General features: G+C 38.0%; 1 protein-coding gene across 13 annotated transcripts in view; it reads left to right on the top strand.

Annotated features, from left to right (window-relative positions):
- Nucleotides 1–18,838, top strand: part of cacna1g (calcium channel, voltage-dependent, T type, alpha 1G subunit) — a 192,043-nt gene that overhangs the window by 93,734 nt on the left and 79,471 nt on the right. For all 13 annotated transcript variants that reach the window (XM_087784348.1, XM_087784342.1, XM_087784346.1 and 10 more), the window contains exons 5-10: nucleotides 67–164; nucleotides 10,491–10,650; nucleotides 13,426–13,717; nucleotides 15,159–15,251; nucleotides 15,343–16,210; nucleotides 17,048–17,448. In XM_087784348.1, coding sequence (XP_087640474.1) covers nucleotides 67–164; nucleotides 10,491–10,650; nucleotides 13,426–13,717; nucleotides 15,159–15,251; nucleotides 15,343–16,210; nucleotides 17,048–17,448 — 1,912 coding nt within the window. The remainder of the gene's footprint in view (nucleotides 1–66; nucleotides 165–10,490; nucleotides 10,651–13,425; nucleotides 13,718–15,158; nucleotides 15,252–15,342; nucleotides 16,211–17,047; nucleotides 17,449–18,838) is intronic.

Here is an 18,838-nt window from a genome sequence, read left to right as displayed (position 1 = left end):
CAAGAGAAGCACTTTTCTTCAAATACTCACACTGTTTTTTTTTTTCTTCTCTCTCGTGTGATGCAGGATGTTGGAGTACTCCCTCAACCTGCAGAACGTCAGCTTCTCGGCGGTGAGGACGGTTCGCGTGCTGAGACCTCTGCGAGCCATCAACCGAGTGCCAAGTAAGTTCAGACCTCGTGCTTTGTTAAGAAAGATAAGTAAAGCTGACGAAAGCCTCTACTAGAGAAGGAGTAGTCAAGCCAGCTGATGTATACCTTAAATTTAGGAACACACAACCATCAAGACAGGGATACAAAACGAGTTCAATCATTCTAAAGCCGAACAAAAAGGACAACAGACAAGCCAAGTCTCCTAAAGGAGGACGATACTGTCAAATAACACGTTATTAGATCAGCCTTTCTTCTATTACCTGTTGATTTTAATGTCTGGTGCAACAAAAGGTACATTTATAATAATGATCCTAACAAAAATAATTACAATTGTAACTTAAGAACCGATATCTAGACATTTTCATTTTTTTTTCTTGATTATATCAATGAAGTTCTTACATTAATAGACATGACGTTGTTCAATGTCTTTTAGACATTCCATGTTTTCTTTCATTTTTGTTTCGTCACAGGTCACATTAGTTAATACTTGATTGATCAACATTGTTTGGGGTAAAAAATCTTCTGAAATGACATGACTAAAAAATAATAATAATCTCTGTTTATATAGCGCCTTTCTAGACCAGGGTCACAAAGCGCTTTGACAGCCATTCACACATACTGATGGGAGTAGGCTGCACCACATGGCGCCGAATCTCCCATCAGGAGCAATCAGGGTAAAGTGTCTTGCTCAGGGACACAAAGACACAAGCTTGTCTGGAGCTGGGATTGAACCTGCAACCTTTTGGATTGCAGGCAACCACTCTACCATCTGAGCTATGACGCCCCAGTGTCCTATACTTTTACAATGTGTAACACATGCAGGACTTTAAAAACATGTTGATGCCATAAAACTTCATCTTGAACTGGTTAATGTGCAGGCCATTGTTATGGTGTTGCAGCAGATAATAACACGTTTTATTAAAATCCAGGAAGTCACATATTTCTGAGCTGTTGATGGGTACTTACCAGCTTTCCCCTATTTTTAACAAAATGTCTTGTTTTAATCTATCATTACCTTCTGCATATTTGGAAGGGGCTTACAAGCAGCTTATTTCCCGACATCTTACTCATCATTTATTTTCTCTGCTGTTGCTCCAATGCTAAAAAAAAACAAAAAACCTTTTTTCCCCCAAGCCTCAGAGAATCATTATAGCACTGAACACTTTAATATTTAAACGCACCATTAGACAAGATGATCACTTCCACTTGTCCATCCATTCATTACATCTTTTTTTGAAAAAATCAGTGAACAAAGAAGAGTGTAGAAGTAGTGGGGATGCTTTGTTTAGTGATGGGACTAAAAGCCACGTTAAAATCTACATCAACTTTATTTATTCTAGCTCTGCAGGGATTCTGTCTTTTTGGCTGAACAGCGATTTATCTAATTGGCCATTCTGAAGGCGCACTTGTGACTGGCAAGTACAGAATCTGTCTTCATCCTATTCCATGTCTAATCATGTTCTTTTATGCTGGATTGGGGAATTCATCACAACTATGGGTGGGGATGTTTGTTGAAGAATGGCGGCTCAGTGTTCACATCTCAGATGAGTTTGGTTTTGGTGTCCGAGGTAGGATTTATGGCCGAAACCACAGCGTTTGTCAATCTTTCATTACTAAGGAGTGGACGCTTTGCTGGTAAACAAAGTCATAAAGAGGTCAAAACCACTGATTAAATCTTTGCAAATATTGAGGCTCGTGACAAGATCTTGAAGGTCGAGTTTTAATCGCTAATTATGATTCCAATCATGGCTGGAAGTTTGCAATATTTTTATCATCGTTGCACCAGAATATCTGTGTAAATTCATACATTTTCTACGACATAGTTCCTTATCCGAGGTACGATGAGGCTGCAGGCTATCCCAGCTACTCCGGAGGCACACCGAGAAAAGGTCTTGGGCTTATTGCAGGACACACACAGAGACAAAACAAAAGCCAAAATGCTTTTTGGAGTACTTAATCAAACTCTGTATGTATATATATATATATATATATATATATATATATATATATATATATATACATATATAATTATGATATATTTCAATCCTGTAGGAATAAGTTTATATTTGTAGTATTGTCGTGTACTTGACTCTGGTGTTGCAGAATATACACACCACATGACTCATATGAAATCAGTTAAGACTTAGTTTTGAAACCAAAATATCTCCAAACATCAGCTTTCAAAGTTCCTTGATTCCACTGTAGCTTCTTGTCCTCAGTCAGTGCTGAGATATTGTGGGAACTCAAAAAATTAAATATAATAATTTCCAAATGCAGTGAATATTTGCATGTTAATTGTAAAAGTAGAATTATTTTGTTTTAAACACGCATCATTGAACGATAAACTATTAAAAATATATGATCAGAAAGCAAATGATTTTATTTTTTAAATAATGGAATTAAATTACAGTCATGTTGTTCTTTTTTTTCTCTTTTTAGTTTAGTTTTTCGGACAATATCATCACCTGGTCACATAATTTATAACCATTTCATTGGCTACACTCAGGTGTTTTACTCTCATACTCTTGTCTGATTGTCTGACTCTTTTTATTCGTTGCAATTAGTGTAATGCATCATATTCTCAGCTCCGTCCACAAACATGTAAATTAACGAGGGCCATAAAGTCGTGGACAAGTTGAAACAGCCGTTAAATTCTGTACTACACTGATAAACAAATGAAAGGCAGCTACGTTGAACGATCAGTCCATCAATTTTCTTCCATGAATTACCCGGAGCCAGGGTTTGAGTGGCCGTTATCTAGTCCACATGTTTAATGGTAATGCACCATCAGTTCCAACAGCCACATAAATTTACTTCAATGCAAGCCCATGAATCAAGACGGTTCCTTTCAAATGGAGTTAAATATTGATGAAAATGGTTCCATGCGAGATGTTTTGCTGGATACAACCCAGACAAATGACATTAAATCTTCATTTAAGGGCTAAGGTCATTGACTTTGTCGGTCTAAAAATCGTCTTAGTGATATGTCAAATTTACAACATATAGTTCTGTAATTATGCCACAAAACTATGTAATACAGGTTAAAATATGACTACTTTGTGAAATGCAAACAGGATGAAGAGGCAGGTAAAGTAAATAGGTGATTATTTTTTTTAATCAAGAGACAATGATTTTTGTTTGTTCTTACAACTTGCAAGTATGCAGTATTTCTTCTTTGTCCTTTGTCATTTTACGTCACAGAAAGATGACCTTCTCCATCTTGACCTATCTTGACGTGTCCAGACCATCCATACTAAAAAAAAAAATCTTAGAATCTTTCATTGTTCTTATTGTATTTATATATTATTTTCCTCCCTCTTTTCTCCAACTTAAAGCTTCACCTCTTCACCTATTCAGCTTCAAATTAAATTTTACTCTAATTAAAAATCACTGTGTCATCAACAAACATCATGGTTCTGCCTAACCTTGTCTATTAGGGAGTATATTTGCTGTGTTGAAATTTGCATGTATATTATCCCACAACAAGACGCCATTGGAAGAATGCACATTCGAGCCAATGTTGGCCACTGTCAAGATACAATTAATACACACCAAAGTTCTGCATGCATACTTTCATAGTACTAAGAAGGGATTTTACTTTACTCCTAACAACTCTACTCTAACCTATGTTAAACATAATAGTCTAACACACGTTTTTGTGTAATTTTAGCAGTGTGTCTTGAATTGGTTTCCCGAGCATCAGCATTTATGGCTCTGACCTCAACGATCTGATTAAGTTGGAGTCATGGGAATATATGTTGCACAATGTGGGCTCTTACAAATATCTTGTAAGAACAGAGTGGGGTTCAACTGTCAAGAGGCAGCCTTAGATATATAGGCGAGTTTCCCACTAGCTATGACCGCTGTTCCTGTAAGAAGAAAAGAAAATATGAAGCAGGTTTTGTCTTAAAGGAATTTATCAATGGTATGAGTGATATATGTATAAAGATGATTTTGATGGAGTGAACAGCAGCCGGTGAATCTATATATGGGGTTCCTAGATTACATTTTTATCGTAGTACATCTCACTGAAAGCCTTTGTTGTGTCCACATATGGAATAAGTAGGTTCCCTAGTTGGGTATCAATCCCATATTAACAACACCTTTTGAAGGTTTTTGTTCTGACAACCAACTAATTAATACCTCTTATGACTAATTCTTGATCGAAGTGCATATTATGGTGAAGGCCTTGACCCGGTAAATGCACTGGGGTCAAAACCAAATCGCTTTGCTGTTCTTTTCTTTATGGAAAAGTGTTTATTATAGTGTTTAAAGTTTATTTAAGTAGTTTATTTATGTACAATACAACATACATTAATATATACAGATTGGACGAAATCAAACATGTACATAATTATTACTTTTATAGTTAAATAAATCCACAATATAGTTACAAATATTGTTAAAAATTAAATCACTATTACTCCTCATTTGTCAATTGCCCCCATTATTGGAACTTACCTGATGTTCAGCCGGGCTTTCTAGGACCATAAGTTCAAACTCTCTGAAGTCTAAGGCCACAGTTCTTAAAATGTGAGATCTGTTCCTCTTTTATACTAATTGCTCTTCAGTTAGACAATTGTATGATTTGGAGTTGGGACAAATGGAAGATAAATCTGTCGATTTATTCATTAATTGTACTCAAAAATCACGAGGAGCAACATCATTCCCAAAACCGTACTTAAGACTTTAAACACTACCTAAGCATACACACTGTTTTGGTTCAGTCGCTGTTCATTGGCTACTCTGTCTCATTTCCCTGCCACTCGCCCTGTAGCAGCTCAGGTGAGCAGGTGCCATGGGAGATGGAGTCCAGGATGTAATGGTGCTGAATAGATGGGAGGAGACGAGCAACAAAAAATTCTCGAGGTCAGCCCTGGGGCTAGAAGTCTATGCAAAGAAGCCCACACTTGAAGGTGTTTCCAGGCGACTGTGACACTATAATCTCTCCACTTTGTCCTGGCTCTGCCCCAGGGCCTCATCCCTATCTGACATCCTTGGAATACCACAACGGGAAGGCTTGTAGTCTCCCCAGAGGGCCGAGTTGTATCTCTCAGGGAAATAAAAATAAATGACTACTTGACTGAACCCTTGTCAAAAATGACAACCATTCATATTCGTGTCTAATTTTCCAATGTCTTATTGAGGACTGAATAAGTTGAACTATATATATATATGAGTTTATTTAATTAAATTTTGGATTTAAAATTGCTAAAAGGATCTGAAATTCTAGAACTCATCATTATCTCATATAGTAAATATGCAATATTTATTTAAATTGGAACTATATGTATTTTCATGGGGGTCTTCTTCCCCTTTCGCTCCCCTAAAACCATTACAGGGAGGTCAGTGGTCTATTATTATTTTCAAGCAATTTTGTTGTGGTTCTTAGAGTCTTTAAGACCACAAGATCACACACATACTATATGGGTATTCAATATTTCATATATTACAACAACAACTTGGAAAAGTGATCCTGCACACAAAAAGTATTACTTAAAACAGTCATAAAAAGTTGTATACAATTGTATATTGATTTTGAGTTCCAAACTTTATTTTGATTCAATCAGTTGCACTCTAATAAAAAAAAACAAATCAACCCACGGACAATCAGCGTTTGTTCTCTCTTCCAAAATGGTTTGATTTCATTTTCTTCCCTACACTTTGTTTTCAGGTCATTTGCTTCTACAAAGTCACCGTTTCATCTTCGGGATGAACGGTTTAGTTTGTTCTTTTCCTCCGCCTGAGAGGAGACACAGGTGGAGACCCTGGCTCTTGACTGAGAAAGCCCATTATTTCACAGTACAAGGATTAGAAAGCTGGCCGGGTCATAGTTGGACCAGCACCGGAGAGTAGAGGAAACAGACCTAATGTGCCTGACAACAGATGGCTACCTGATCTTGCAGACCGCCTGCCAGCCACCATGCTATGGAGCGCCCACCTACAGGGAGGTTGGAGAGGGCAGGCGGGCGGGAAGGAGATGATTGTTATCGAATATGAAATGTCGAACGAGCACACAACTTGGGTCGGGGACGGTTCAGTGAAGTGATTGTCAGTTCTTTCAGTTGTTTGAGACAGATTTGCCATGTACGTTTGGATGTGTGCCCATCAGATGAAAAAGGGGAAATGATGCATTTTCGACGATCCTGGGCTCTCCATATTGAAGTCTTTGTGACGTTGACTCTATGAATATTAACACCTCAGCCAATCAACCGTTTGACAAGCTATAATTAGTTTGTCTTTGGCTGTCTTGGTGAAAATGGAGAGGGAATACTATAAAGTCTTAATAAATCATCTTCTTTAGTTGGATTTTTAAGAAGAAAGCAACTTTATTAAGTGGTTTTGGTCAAAATTACGTACCAATTTATAAGTTCCTAGTTCATTGACTTCTTATCTAGCAACATAAACATAGACTATTTCATCTAAATGTTGTAATTGTTGGTATTTGTTTTGCAATTCTCTTCACTTAAATACATAACAATGTCTTAGACAATACATCTTATGTACCAAGACTTCACATGGTTCCCTTCAAAAGACAGGGAGTAATACTGCACTGAGGGAAAACAACAACAGTTATGTTAACAATAACTCATGTTTGACTCACATAGGTTTGGACATGTCGGATGAAAAATGTAATATATACAGTATTTTTTTAAATCTGCTAAAACCATATGACAAAAACAAAATGGTTTATGATATTGTTCTTTGAAAAGGATATGAAAGAGTTAGATACGACTATAGAAAATTTCAAGGCGGATTTCGGTTGCAAAGGCCAAAATGATGAAAGGAGCTAGAAAATTGAAGACGCATTCAAGGTTAACCAGGGGAGCCTCAGACCAAAGGCAGCCTCGCTTGCTTGATATGATCTTAAGCAGCATGTTGCTTAGAAGTTCAACATTGTGAATACGTGAATCAAAGATTTCAAATGCAAGATTTGACTGAACCCAAACTTCACTCAGCATAAAAAACCCACCAATTGTAGCATACGTACCTGTAAAGGATAATGTCATGAATGCTGGCTTATCAACAATCAAGTCATTGGTCCTTTTCACTAAAACCAACAATATTTTAACATGATGAAATTCTGATAAAGAGGACTCAGACACAGAAGACTGAGAAGAAATAATGAGTTTGGATCAGCTTGTCTGGTAGGCAAAATGAATTGGGAAACTCGACAACAAGGAGTACACATGTTAGTAGTCCACTGTAAGTATTTGAGAGATCTGAACAGGTCTGGGGGCTGGTCTTTCGTCATAGGGACTGCAGTTGAGAGCAGGAAAGCCCATTGAGTGTCGAAATATAACATTGCATTAAAATAGATGATTTTAAAAAGGTTTAGGAAGCAGGTGATTGCAGAATGGCGTCGCATTTCTTATTCATTTTTCAAGGTTATACGTTTGACTTCTAGGAATAGCTCAGAGCTCTTCTCCCATTCAGGTGACAGGCATTTGAATACCAGCGGAAGAGACGTTTCGAGTTAAGCTTTCATGCTTCCAACATCTTGGCTGTAAACGACAGCGTGTGAAATCAGCCTTTGACCCTAATCCAACTGAAGTCACTAAGTCAGCCCGTTTAGTGTCTTCTTAGCATTTCAGCACATTTGCTGAGCAATCATTTAATAGAAATGCTCTTAAGTTGTGTAGTCACTGCTTTCCACCACTTCTGAATCTGCCCTTTAAAAAGAGATACAATTACTGCTGCAATTTTGTAATATTATTTGTCAGTGACTTTTGAAGAAACGACACAAGGAAAAACACAGGACCTTTATTTGATCCCGACGTACCCTGTTGTTGATACTTTACTTTACGCTGTAATGTACCATATCCCTCTGCTGTGTTTGCTTCAGATCAGTTTCCTTGTTGTCCCCAGACTTCGCTCTGCGGTTGTATACAAAGCTAATTTAGTTTCAAACTGTGCATAATGAGGGTTGCATTCCAATAAATCCAAACAACTTCAAAACAACCCCCCCCCCATCCTCCCATTAATCCTTCTTTCAAGAGTTGCCTGTTTTGACTTCTGTCAGTCCACAGTTGAGATTATGTTTTCCCATTGTTCAGCTTTAGCTGACATTAATGTCAGAGGAAAGAAAAGTAACGGAGCAGATGTTCTCCACTGTCACTCATCCTGAGTCGTACCTTCCAATTTTTTTTATTCCACCTCCGCCCCACGATGGATTTGTTCCTCACGCCTCTTTAAAAGTCACCTTGTGTTTCTCGATCTGTCAACAGTATCTTATTTCTTGCACAGGGATTACCCACATGAGGAAATACCTGAATAATACAGAGTATCTTCAAACTCGAAAACTTCTGGAAGCTGCTGGGTGTGTAAGAGTTCAGAAACACCGAGTTCTAGTCCTGAGGGGTGGATTATGAACTGTAAAGAGTCTCACCCAACAAAATGTGTTTTTTCTTTTCGTTTCAAAATGAGTTGATTTAAACTGACTTCAGAATAAAAACACATCTGCAGTAACTCAACATGGTTTTTAGGATGCTTTTTCACTCCACAAGATAAAGATGTCCAATGACGACACAATGACAATGACCACGGCATAAAGATGAAGATCAAGCAGAAACATGACAAACATGAGCTGATCTTTGTTAAATACTGTCTCACTGTACGAACTAAGTTAACCTCAGTAATAGTAGATTTTACTATCGTAAGTAAAAGCATGATGTTTTAAAATCCTTGAAGCAAGGGTCCTTAAACGTTTTCCTGTGAGTGCCACATAACTTTTCCCTTCTCTGATGGGAGGCCGGGGTCAGTTTCAAATGTGTTGTTTTCCTGAACGCCACATATAAACCAATAATTACTTTTGTGTTCTCCATAGAAAAAAAAGTCAGAAAATAATTACTAACACTATTTAAGAAATCAATAATAATCAAATAACCCTCTCTGGATTTTTCACCAAAAAATTATGAAATATTATTTTAGGCCCTAAAAGTATTTATCTTTCAACCAGACTTTCTTAGAGAGCAAAACATGTGGGTAGGTGTAGAATATAACAACTTACAGTCTTGATTTTTATAAAGATACTCTAAAAAATAATATACTTCCTCAAAATGGATGTTTCTATAATATTTTACAATCACTGCACATGAAAAAAAAAAATCAAAACGCGCCTATGTGGATGCGGGCTCTGGAAGACTGCCTTAACACATTTTTTATTGACATTCCTACAAAAAATATTTTTTTAATAGAGTTTGGTGAAACCTATTGAACCACCAGTGCATACAGTAGAGCTGCAGATAGAAAAAAATACAAATCCTGGATTAGCTACCATGAGTAAACGAAAACAATATGTGCAATGCTTTTTCAAACCAGTGGTCAAAAAGAATGTGAGGTAGGTTTAACCAGAAAATATGTTACATTAGGGAAAACCAAGCATAGGACTCCACATGTTTGGATTTTGAGTTCAGGCTTTATTGTGGAACTGGCTCCAAACAATACAATGTGAAAACTAATCCTGCCTTTGTCCATCAGACGATTTCTACTTTCGTGTCTCTGCAGCTTAAAGCTTGACTATAAAAAGAACCTGGAGCTAGAATGTCATACAAGAAAACCACAATTGTTCAACATGGTAAACATCAACATTATTATTCTATATTATACAAGCTGTGGAGAAAAAAAGAAATCCAACCAAACATGACCTGCCTTAACCCTTGTGTTATCTCATGATGGCTTCATGACATCAACATTTTCTCCAGTTACCACAGCATCAACCAGTGTTCTATTCATGTTGGTGTAACATATGTTTTAACCTAAAAAGAAGGATTTTCATTAAACTACCAGGCATATATCTCAAGGTTCCAGTGAAAACACGTGCAAAAAACTTTCTTTTTCAACTCTTGAGTTCCCCTATTTTCAGCTCTCTCCGTCTTTTTCTGAGTCAACTCAGCTCCTCAAGAGCTCTCCGTGCATCAGTCAGACAATCCCAAACCTCTCGGATTATATTCAGAACAGCCGTCATCAGAAGAGTGATCCTCATTATTGATGCCTGCCGCTGTAAATCACTGCCGAGTGTCACCCACAGGGAACAAGGAGAGGGAGATGAGGAAGAGGAAGGATATAAAAGATGGCACAGATGAAAGAAATCAAACGGATAAAAACAGAAATGAATAAAGTCTGCAAAATATCTAGATCTCAACAGAAAAAGTAATTGGTAATTTGGATCCAAATGCATAAATGTATACTCATAACTGTGATAAACTTGTGTATTTTATAGATGAGATAATAAAGTCTTGATATATGAGGATACTAGGGATTAATTAGACATCCTTGAAACTCCCCTCGATGATGTCCTGTTGCTGCTAACCTTCATGCTCCTTCATCTCCTTTCAGATATGCGGATTCTGGTGACGCTGCTGCTGGACACCTTGCCCATGCTGGGAAATGTGCTGCTTCTCTGCTTCTTTGTCTTCTTCATATTCGGCATCGTGGGCGTCCAACTCTGGGCTGGCCTGCTCCGGAATCGCTGCTTTCTGAAGGACAACTTCTCTTTGTAAGTTTGGGCGTTTGTTTAACTCTTCTTTCAGTGTGTAGTAGTACAGTATGATAAGGTCATACCTCCAGGTCCTTCAACACACTTTAGCTGAGGAAGCAACTTATTTCCAAGTGGGAAGAACGAGGACGTGTGAACCATCCGAGCTGGCCTTCTTGCTTACTTTAAATGAATCTTTTTTTAAATATTTTATTTCGATAATGGAATTAACATGACCAGTAAAGCATAGTAAGTGCACCTACTTTTTCCCCTGGTCCTTATTTAACAGGAATTTATTAAATATAAATACAATCAAATCAATAAAAACTGTTCCATGTGTTACAATTTGTTTTGTTCCTTAAAACAAAACGTGTAAAAAAGCATAGAAATGTTAATGGGTGCGTGAGCAGCATCGGTCAGAATCCAGACTAAATGATAAAACCTTCTAGGTTTTGATGGAACTATAAAATAGCACCCAGATAAAGTCATCTTTTCCTTGTTCGGTAATTAATTATATTCATCAAAGACATCAAAGATGCTACTTTACTTTTGTAAACATTTAGAGAATCACTCAAATTGAAAAAGCTTCATTTTTTTATTTATTTTTTTAAATAAGCCAAATTGAATTGATCCAACTTGGGGCCGTAAGAGACAAATTATTAAAGTCATTACTTAATGGAGAGTAAATACAAACTGATATGAGCAAACATTGTTTATTAATCAAGTAGTGTGACTATCAGACAGAAAAAAAAAACATTGAATGCCTCAAAACACTGTTTTTGTCAGTACAATGTCATAGCTATAGATGTAAGAATCTTAATTTTTTACAAACAAATGCAACTTTTCTTGTACCAGACATTCAAATCTACGAAACTGCTCTTGTCATTTTAATTTAACATGATAGTAAATCTTGGTCAAGAACACCTTTATGTTTTATTTTAGTTTTTTTTTTCTTCAGCCAAAACGCACATCAATCACCCTTAATCTAATTGAGTTTAAAAAAAAACAATAACAAATCTTTTAAAATATTTTGTAAAACAAAAAGTAACACAAGTTCATGAAAAGGCTAAAAAAAAATGACACCTCCACCTCAGAGACCGCCGGAGGTCATGGGTACGGTGGTTGAGTTCAGCCATTATGTCGTCTCATCACAGTGATGAATGGGCGTGAGACGAGCTCCTGGATAATGACCGCGAGCACGTATGACTTATTTATGTTCCCTGTGTGATCGTGACTTCGTCACCTCTCGACACGATTTATGACTTATCGCCTCGCTGTAATTCAGTTCATGTGTAATGACAATGATGAGCGGGCAGATTTTTTTGTCATTGACATCCATTATATGGAATCATTTATACCTGCAACCCTTCATGACGAGGACGGAGAAAAGGTAGTTCTATGAAGTCACTTTGTAGATAGAGCAAAAATGTTGATACATTTTCATTTACTTTGGCACTTTCCACTCTCAGAGGAGAAGCTGCTGACTTGAACACCACTTTGCTTTGTCTGGGCAAAGAAAGAAAATTCACACCATTGTGCAAAATTCTAGAAACCAAAAAAAAACAAAAAACAGAGTGAAGTCATGCTGTTAACTTGTCAAATGAAATGCAACATTTGATGTCTGTTTAAACCCACAGCAGATGTTCTCCAGCTGCTTGTATAGTTCCAGCACCTGGGGAGAGATGAGACCTAATTTATAGCCGGCAGTGACGGCCGGGTTAATGGAAGCCGTCGATGCAAAACATTCATAGTTATCAAGTAATGAAGTCATTACTTGTTTTGACATGATTCAGCTTCAACTTCAATACTCAGCAACAGGAAGACATTTCGGAATAAGTAGGGGGGTTTTTTTGGGCTTTGAGACTTTTGTCTAACTCCTTTTTCTACAAATATTAAACTATTTTTGTATTCAATTAATTTGTTTTGGATGAAAATAACATATTAATAACAATTGGAACATCCACCCTAAATTATATTTAAACCATATATTACACACATACACATTTTTTAAATGTAGTAAATGGTAGGTTGAAGTTACCAACATTAAGTATGGTCATGTGTTTCTGGATATGCAATAAAAACAATTAAACATTGAATTGAACGATTGTTTAGACTTAATCAAACCAAATTTCCATATAAAGATAATTTATGGATTCATGAAGCTTCATGAAGCAGTAGCTTTATTTTTCAGTATCCACTAGATGGCAAAAAAATGTCTGTGATCTATTAATTTAAACATCTTCTATTGAAACCTTAGTACAATAAACTGTATATTAATGTATTTTTGTAGGAGACATCAATCCAACTAATTCTAGATGCAGTCTAGTTTAGTGCATTCATTTTATTTATTTATTTTATATGTCTTCTGCATCACTGTTTATTTGTGTGTTATTGTTTGATTATCCCTTGTGTTATCTCAGTAGCAAAGTGACCCGAATGCCAGACAACAAATGTGTTTGTGGTGTCTCTTGTGTAGTCTCTGGGTCAAGTATGAATGACCTCCACCACTGCATATGCAATTAAACACGTTTCTTTCAGGCCTTCGGGTCACCTTGACCCTGAGATAAAACAAGAGTTAAGAAATATTTCAAATAAATATTAAAAGTATTAACTTTAATTACCTAATTTTATACCTAATAATTCACATGTCTGCAAGTATGTCTCCAAAATCCATAATTTAATGACATGGTAATTTACTGAAGTTTCTACTCGAAACTAAAGCTTTGATTGATGTGTTGACCTAATGTGTGTTACTTCGTTAAATCCATTGAACCTTCTTCTCCTCTCATCCTGCAGCCCTCTGTCCATCGAGCTGGAGAAGTACTACCACACGGAAAATGACGACGAGAACCCGTTCATCTGCTCTCAACCCAAAGAAAACGGCATGAGGGACTGCGGCTCGGTGCCCAAGCTCTTCGATGAGGCCATTCAATGCAGTCTGGACATAGATTCATACAACAACACTGATAACACAACGTGTGTCAATTGGAACCAATACTACACAAATTGCTCCGCGGGCCTCGTCAATCCTTTCAAAGGGGCTATCAACTTTGACAACATCTGCTATGCTTGGATCGCCATTTTTCAGGTGAAACCTGCTCAAATTCTATTGTTTGAAAAATGTACCAAAACTGTGACAAAATATACAAATACCTCCATATTGTCAGTCTGTAACATTCACCTTGTATTGAAGCCTTGACGTGAGAAATTGTTCCAGAAAACACTAAACAAGTCTGTATTTTAAGCTTGTTTTAACAGATGCTTCTAGGCTAGCTGCTAACATCCCACACAGACATTAAGTACAGTACTCCAGGTAAGTATTGTGAGCGCTTCCTGTGTAGACAGTGGACTGAAAGAGCTTGCGATATTAACCCAGAGTACTTCCTGTAGGTGATGGCCCCTAAAAACACCCTTAAAAGACTTTTTCCGGAATAATTCCTCTTGTTGAGGCTTCAATACAAGACCAACATTACAAATTAGTACCATGGATGTTTTAAACTGTGTCTTTTTGGACAAAGCTGAAGAGGAAGCCAACTGAGCATCAGTCCCTTCTTTAAAATGAACATATACTTTTTGTCTATAACTTTAAAAAGGAACAAATTACTCAAAAAATAAAATCCCAACCCTTAGTCAACATGAGGGTGAGTGGAAAATGAGTGCAGTTTGAATTTAGGGTGAATTATCACTTAAAGAAAGGTACAACTCAAAAGTCCAAACCCCTTTCTTCATGCCCCTAGAGCCGCTAAGAAAAAAACAGCTGACACTGGAGTTTAATGGAAATAGAAATATACAACATTTTTATTTGTGATAATACAAATGGATATCAATAGCTTAATTAATAGGTGACTCGAGAAATGGGCATCTTTCATCTGAATAACATTGAACTCACTCAATTGGACACACTTAGTCTCAGCACAATTAAAATTGGACAATCAACACTTGTTTGTGTATGTGATGCAGGTGTGTGTAAATGGTCTCTCAACTCCTATATTTTGTTGTGGCTTTAAAAAGGAAACTTATTCTGTTTCCGCATTGGCTGCATGTAATGTGTCCCTGGGTGGCCTCTGTTAACTTATAAACCTTATTAGTCATTTACTATAAGATGATAGTCGTTTCTGCTGCTAATACACTGAGACCAGGCTATTTTCCCAAGATGACGACAAAAAGGAAGGTTTCATTTTCAGGCATATTGAGGCAAACTGCTCCATGGGATTATAGGGGTTATGTGTTTCAGCCCCACAGTATCACTGCCACCGTTTTCCAGACCATTTGTTTTTGCTATCTGTACATGATCTGTAAAGCCTCTGTCAGGCGCTTCATTTATCGCTGTCGGGTTGAAAGGGGGTAATTTCAGGGGATGAAAACCAGATTTGGGATGAGTTCCCGCTCAAGGCCGGGTGTCACTGTGGTTTGGATGTGTAGGGTAACGCACACAAGAGACACACGTAGGGATTAGTCTTGTGCTGACACAGTGCTGTGGAATTTATCGTGGAATCCTGACAGATTTGTGTGTGTGTCTGTGTGTGTAGGTGATCACTCTGGAGGGCTGGGTTGACATCATGTACTTCGTGATGGATGCTCATTCTTTCTACAACTTTATCTACTTCATCCTCCTTATCATCGTGAGTACCGGCATTCCATGTCAAAGTAATTGAGTTAAAAAATGATTTTTTTTTTTGGCAAACTTGTATGCTCCCCCTTTGTCTTTTTTAGATTGGCTCATTCTTCATGATTAATCTGTGCCTGGTCGTTATCGCAACTCAGTTTTCCGAGACCAAAGAAAGGGAAAGCCAGTTAATGAAGGAGCAGAGAGTGCGATACCTGTCCAACGCCAGCACCCTCGCCTCACTCTCAGAGCCCGGCTCTTGCTACGACGAGCTGCTCAAATACCTTGTTTACATCACCCGGAAAAGTGCCAGACAGGTGGCACACCTGTACAGGTTCCTGGCTCGGCATGCGGGGCTAAATGTTGCCGCCTCCCCACCTGCGACGGAACCTCAAAGGAACATCAGCCAGCGGAGAAGGCGGGTTTCATCCAGGCAGGGGTCCCTGTCGGTGCACCATATGGCGCACCACTATCACCACCACCATCATCATTATCACCTTGGGAACGGAAGCTTGAGGGGTCGAGGGGTCGGTGGAGTTGCAGATGTGGAGGCTCATTCCGTCAACAACAATGGAGGGACGGTGGCAACCCTAACCCTACCACCACATTCTGCCATCGCCACGACTTCGGATGCAAATGCGTCACCCCTGTTGGATCCAGCTTTGGGAAAAAACAATTCCAGCCTCAGTGTTTTCCTCCCAGACACTCTCCTCCCGACGCCATCCAACACAAGCTTATTCCCTGGACCGTTCGCCCTCGCTCCTGCCCCCGTGTCAAGACCGATGAAGAGGAATTCAGTTCCCTTTGCCGGCCCCGGCCATAAGAACTACCCAACACTGCAGGCGAGAGCACTTGAAGAGTCGAGACGAGGGAGTGTTGCAACAAGTACTTTGACAAATTACAGCTTCAACCTGAACATCCCACCAATGCCTCTGGGAAAGAGGATGAGTCTGGTGGACACACACAGCCCTACAGGTAAACTTGTTTTCACCGCCAAATGCAATGTAAATTCCTGTAATTGGAACTTGGTGTGAGAGAAATAAATGAACATATTGAGCTGTTTGTTGCTTCCCAATTATGTTGATTTAATTCAGATAATAATTGAGCTCTGAATAGATTTTTGCTTCATAAGAACGTTCATGCTGGACTTGGAATTTAAACCTTAAATATTCAGGGATTTAATGAGATGTTAGAAGTCAAAAGTGGATTCTATTTTTTCATGTTTAGTGTTTCATCGTACTGAAAAAAATATAATAATACTGATAACAAAAATATTGTGGCTATAATATTCAGAGAATTAAAAAAGCTAATTAGCTCTTTATTTACTTTCCATATTACAAAAACCAAGGTTATTGATAGTTACTGAAGCAATTGTAAGCTTAAAGCTATGTGTTATACAAGCTAGATGTGTGAATAGGAAACATGGTGTTTCATAATGTTTTTCGACACACTTTGTATCTGAAGCTCGATGATTGATCTTCAAAGAGTAGTCTTCAATTAATCATCCTTCTAAAAAAACTCCACTTACATTGAATAATATATTAAAAATTATTCTTGGAAAATGCTAATTAATCGGGTCGGATCAGCCCACCAACTTGAACAGATTCAAGCCAAGTTTTTTTTTCTTCGTGTGAGCAGAATTATAAACTGCTTATACAGGAAATACGCTGCCAGGTCGTTGTTACAAATCACTGCTGTGAAAGATTATACCACATGAGTTGAATTTATCTGCTCATATATTTATGATTTGATGTGCACTTCATCTTGATCAAACGTGTTTGACGGCGATTCTTTTCCTTTGCACTGTTGCAGCTCAGCTCTCCTACCAGCTGTCGGCCCACGACCTCAGTGGCACAAGTGCTGCCGTGGATCTGAACACGTCAACAATGGACCCGGAGAACTGCCCGTACTGCGCCAAACTCCTGGCCCAGGAGTTGGAAGGTGGCCATGAGGGCAACGAGACACCTGGTGACTCCGACAGCGAGGGAGTCTATGAATTCAATCAGGACCTGCAACATAAGGACAGGAGAGACAGCCGACACGCCTGGAAGAAGCAACGGAGCATGGGCAAAACTGCCGGCCAGGTGGTTCGCTTTTGGAGGCTGGTGTGCGACACCTTCAGGAAGATCGTGGACAGCAAGTACTTTGGACGTGGGATTATGATCGCGATCCTGATCAACACGCTGAGCATGGGCATCGAGTACCATGAGCAGGTGAGTCAATGTACTGTGAGGCATGAGAGCATGGCAATACATAGTATTGTTTCCTTTATTATTATTGTTGGTGCTGATTTTAATACGTCAATAAATTAACAATAGAATCCATTCTAGTAAAGGTCTATCATACGTCGTAACTATTTAACTTAATCTCAATGCAGTTTCGGTGGATTTGAAAATATTGTTTGTTGTTAGAGATACTTAAAAAAAAAAAATACTAGTAAAATATACAATTTTATATTTTATTTATTAATAGCTATAGTAACTAGCCAAAAAAGAACCACCTATTTTGACCAATTTGGGAGATGCAACTGGTTGACACCAACTAGTTGCTGATGCTCATGAAGCTTCATGAAGCAACGTATATAACCTACGTTTTAGATGTCCGTCGGTGGTGCCATAAGTTTAAAAATCATGTCAGGTTTCAAAGAAATACCTGATCAAAGCAACATATTATGAGCAGATAGTGTACTTTTACTATGAGAAAAAAAATGCTTCAAGTTTCATCAACCTATAACTAGTCACATATAGTTACTTTAATTAATTATTAATTAATTAATTTAATTAATTAGTTAATTTAGGAAAATGTTGTGGGAACATGATCTGGAGCTTGTAATCCATGCGTTTGTTTCTTCTCGTCTGGACTATTGTAACAGTTTGTTTTCATGTCTTAACAAGAAGGAGCTGCTCGCCTGCAGTTGATTCAGAACTCTGCAGTGAGAATTCTGACCCGCTCTAGTAGAAGAACTCACATTTCCCCGATCCTTAAAACTCTTCACTGGCTTCCAGTTTCTTTCAGGATCAACTTTAAAATTCTGGTTCTTACTTTCAGAGCTATTCATGGTCAGGCTCCTCCTTACATCACTGATCTGATCCAGCCTTACACCCCAACTTGGGCTCTGAGGTCTGTGGATCAGAATCTACTTATGGTTCCTCGCACACGGCTCAGGACCAGAGGAGAGAAATCTTTTCAGGCTGTTGCTCCTAAGCTTTGGTACAATCTTCCTCTCTCTTAGCGCTTGATGGAGTCTACTGACTCCTTTAAGAAACATCCTAAGACGTTTCTATTTGTTCAGGCTTTTCCCTGATTTTCTGGAACTCCTGTGTTGTTCTCATTATTATCTTGATCTTTAAAGTATATACTTTTTTAAGTATTGTTTTGATTGTTAAAGCGCTTTGTGACCCTGGTCTGGAAAAGCGCTATATAAATAAATATTACTTACTTACTTACTTACTTACTTACTTTAACCCACAACAATGTTTTGTTAAGTGAATTAAGTAAAAAGTTGACCTATGACAGCTTCAGTCTAAAATTATGCGACAGCTAGCCAAAGCAAATGATGTCAAGCCTTCAACAATAAAACAAACTTTATTTTATCAATAATCT

This window comes from Callionymus lyra, chromosome 2 (genome assembly GCF_982586985.1).
Source record: "Callionymus lyra chromosome 2, fCalLyr1.hap1.1, whole genome shotgun sequence".
NCBI lineage: Eukaryota > Metazoa > Chordata > Actinopteri > Syngnathiformes > Callionymidae > Callionymus > Callionymus lyra.
This window is presented reverse-complemented; position numbering and strand designations above follow the sequence as displayed.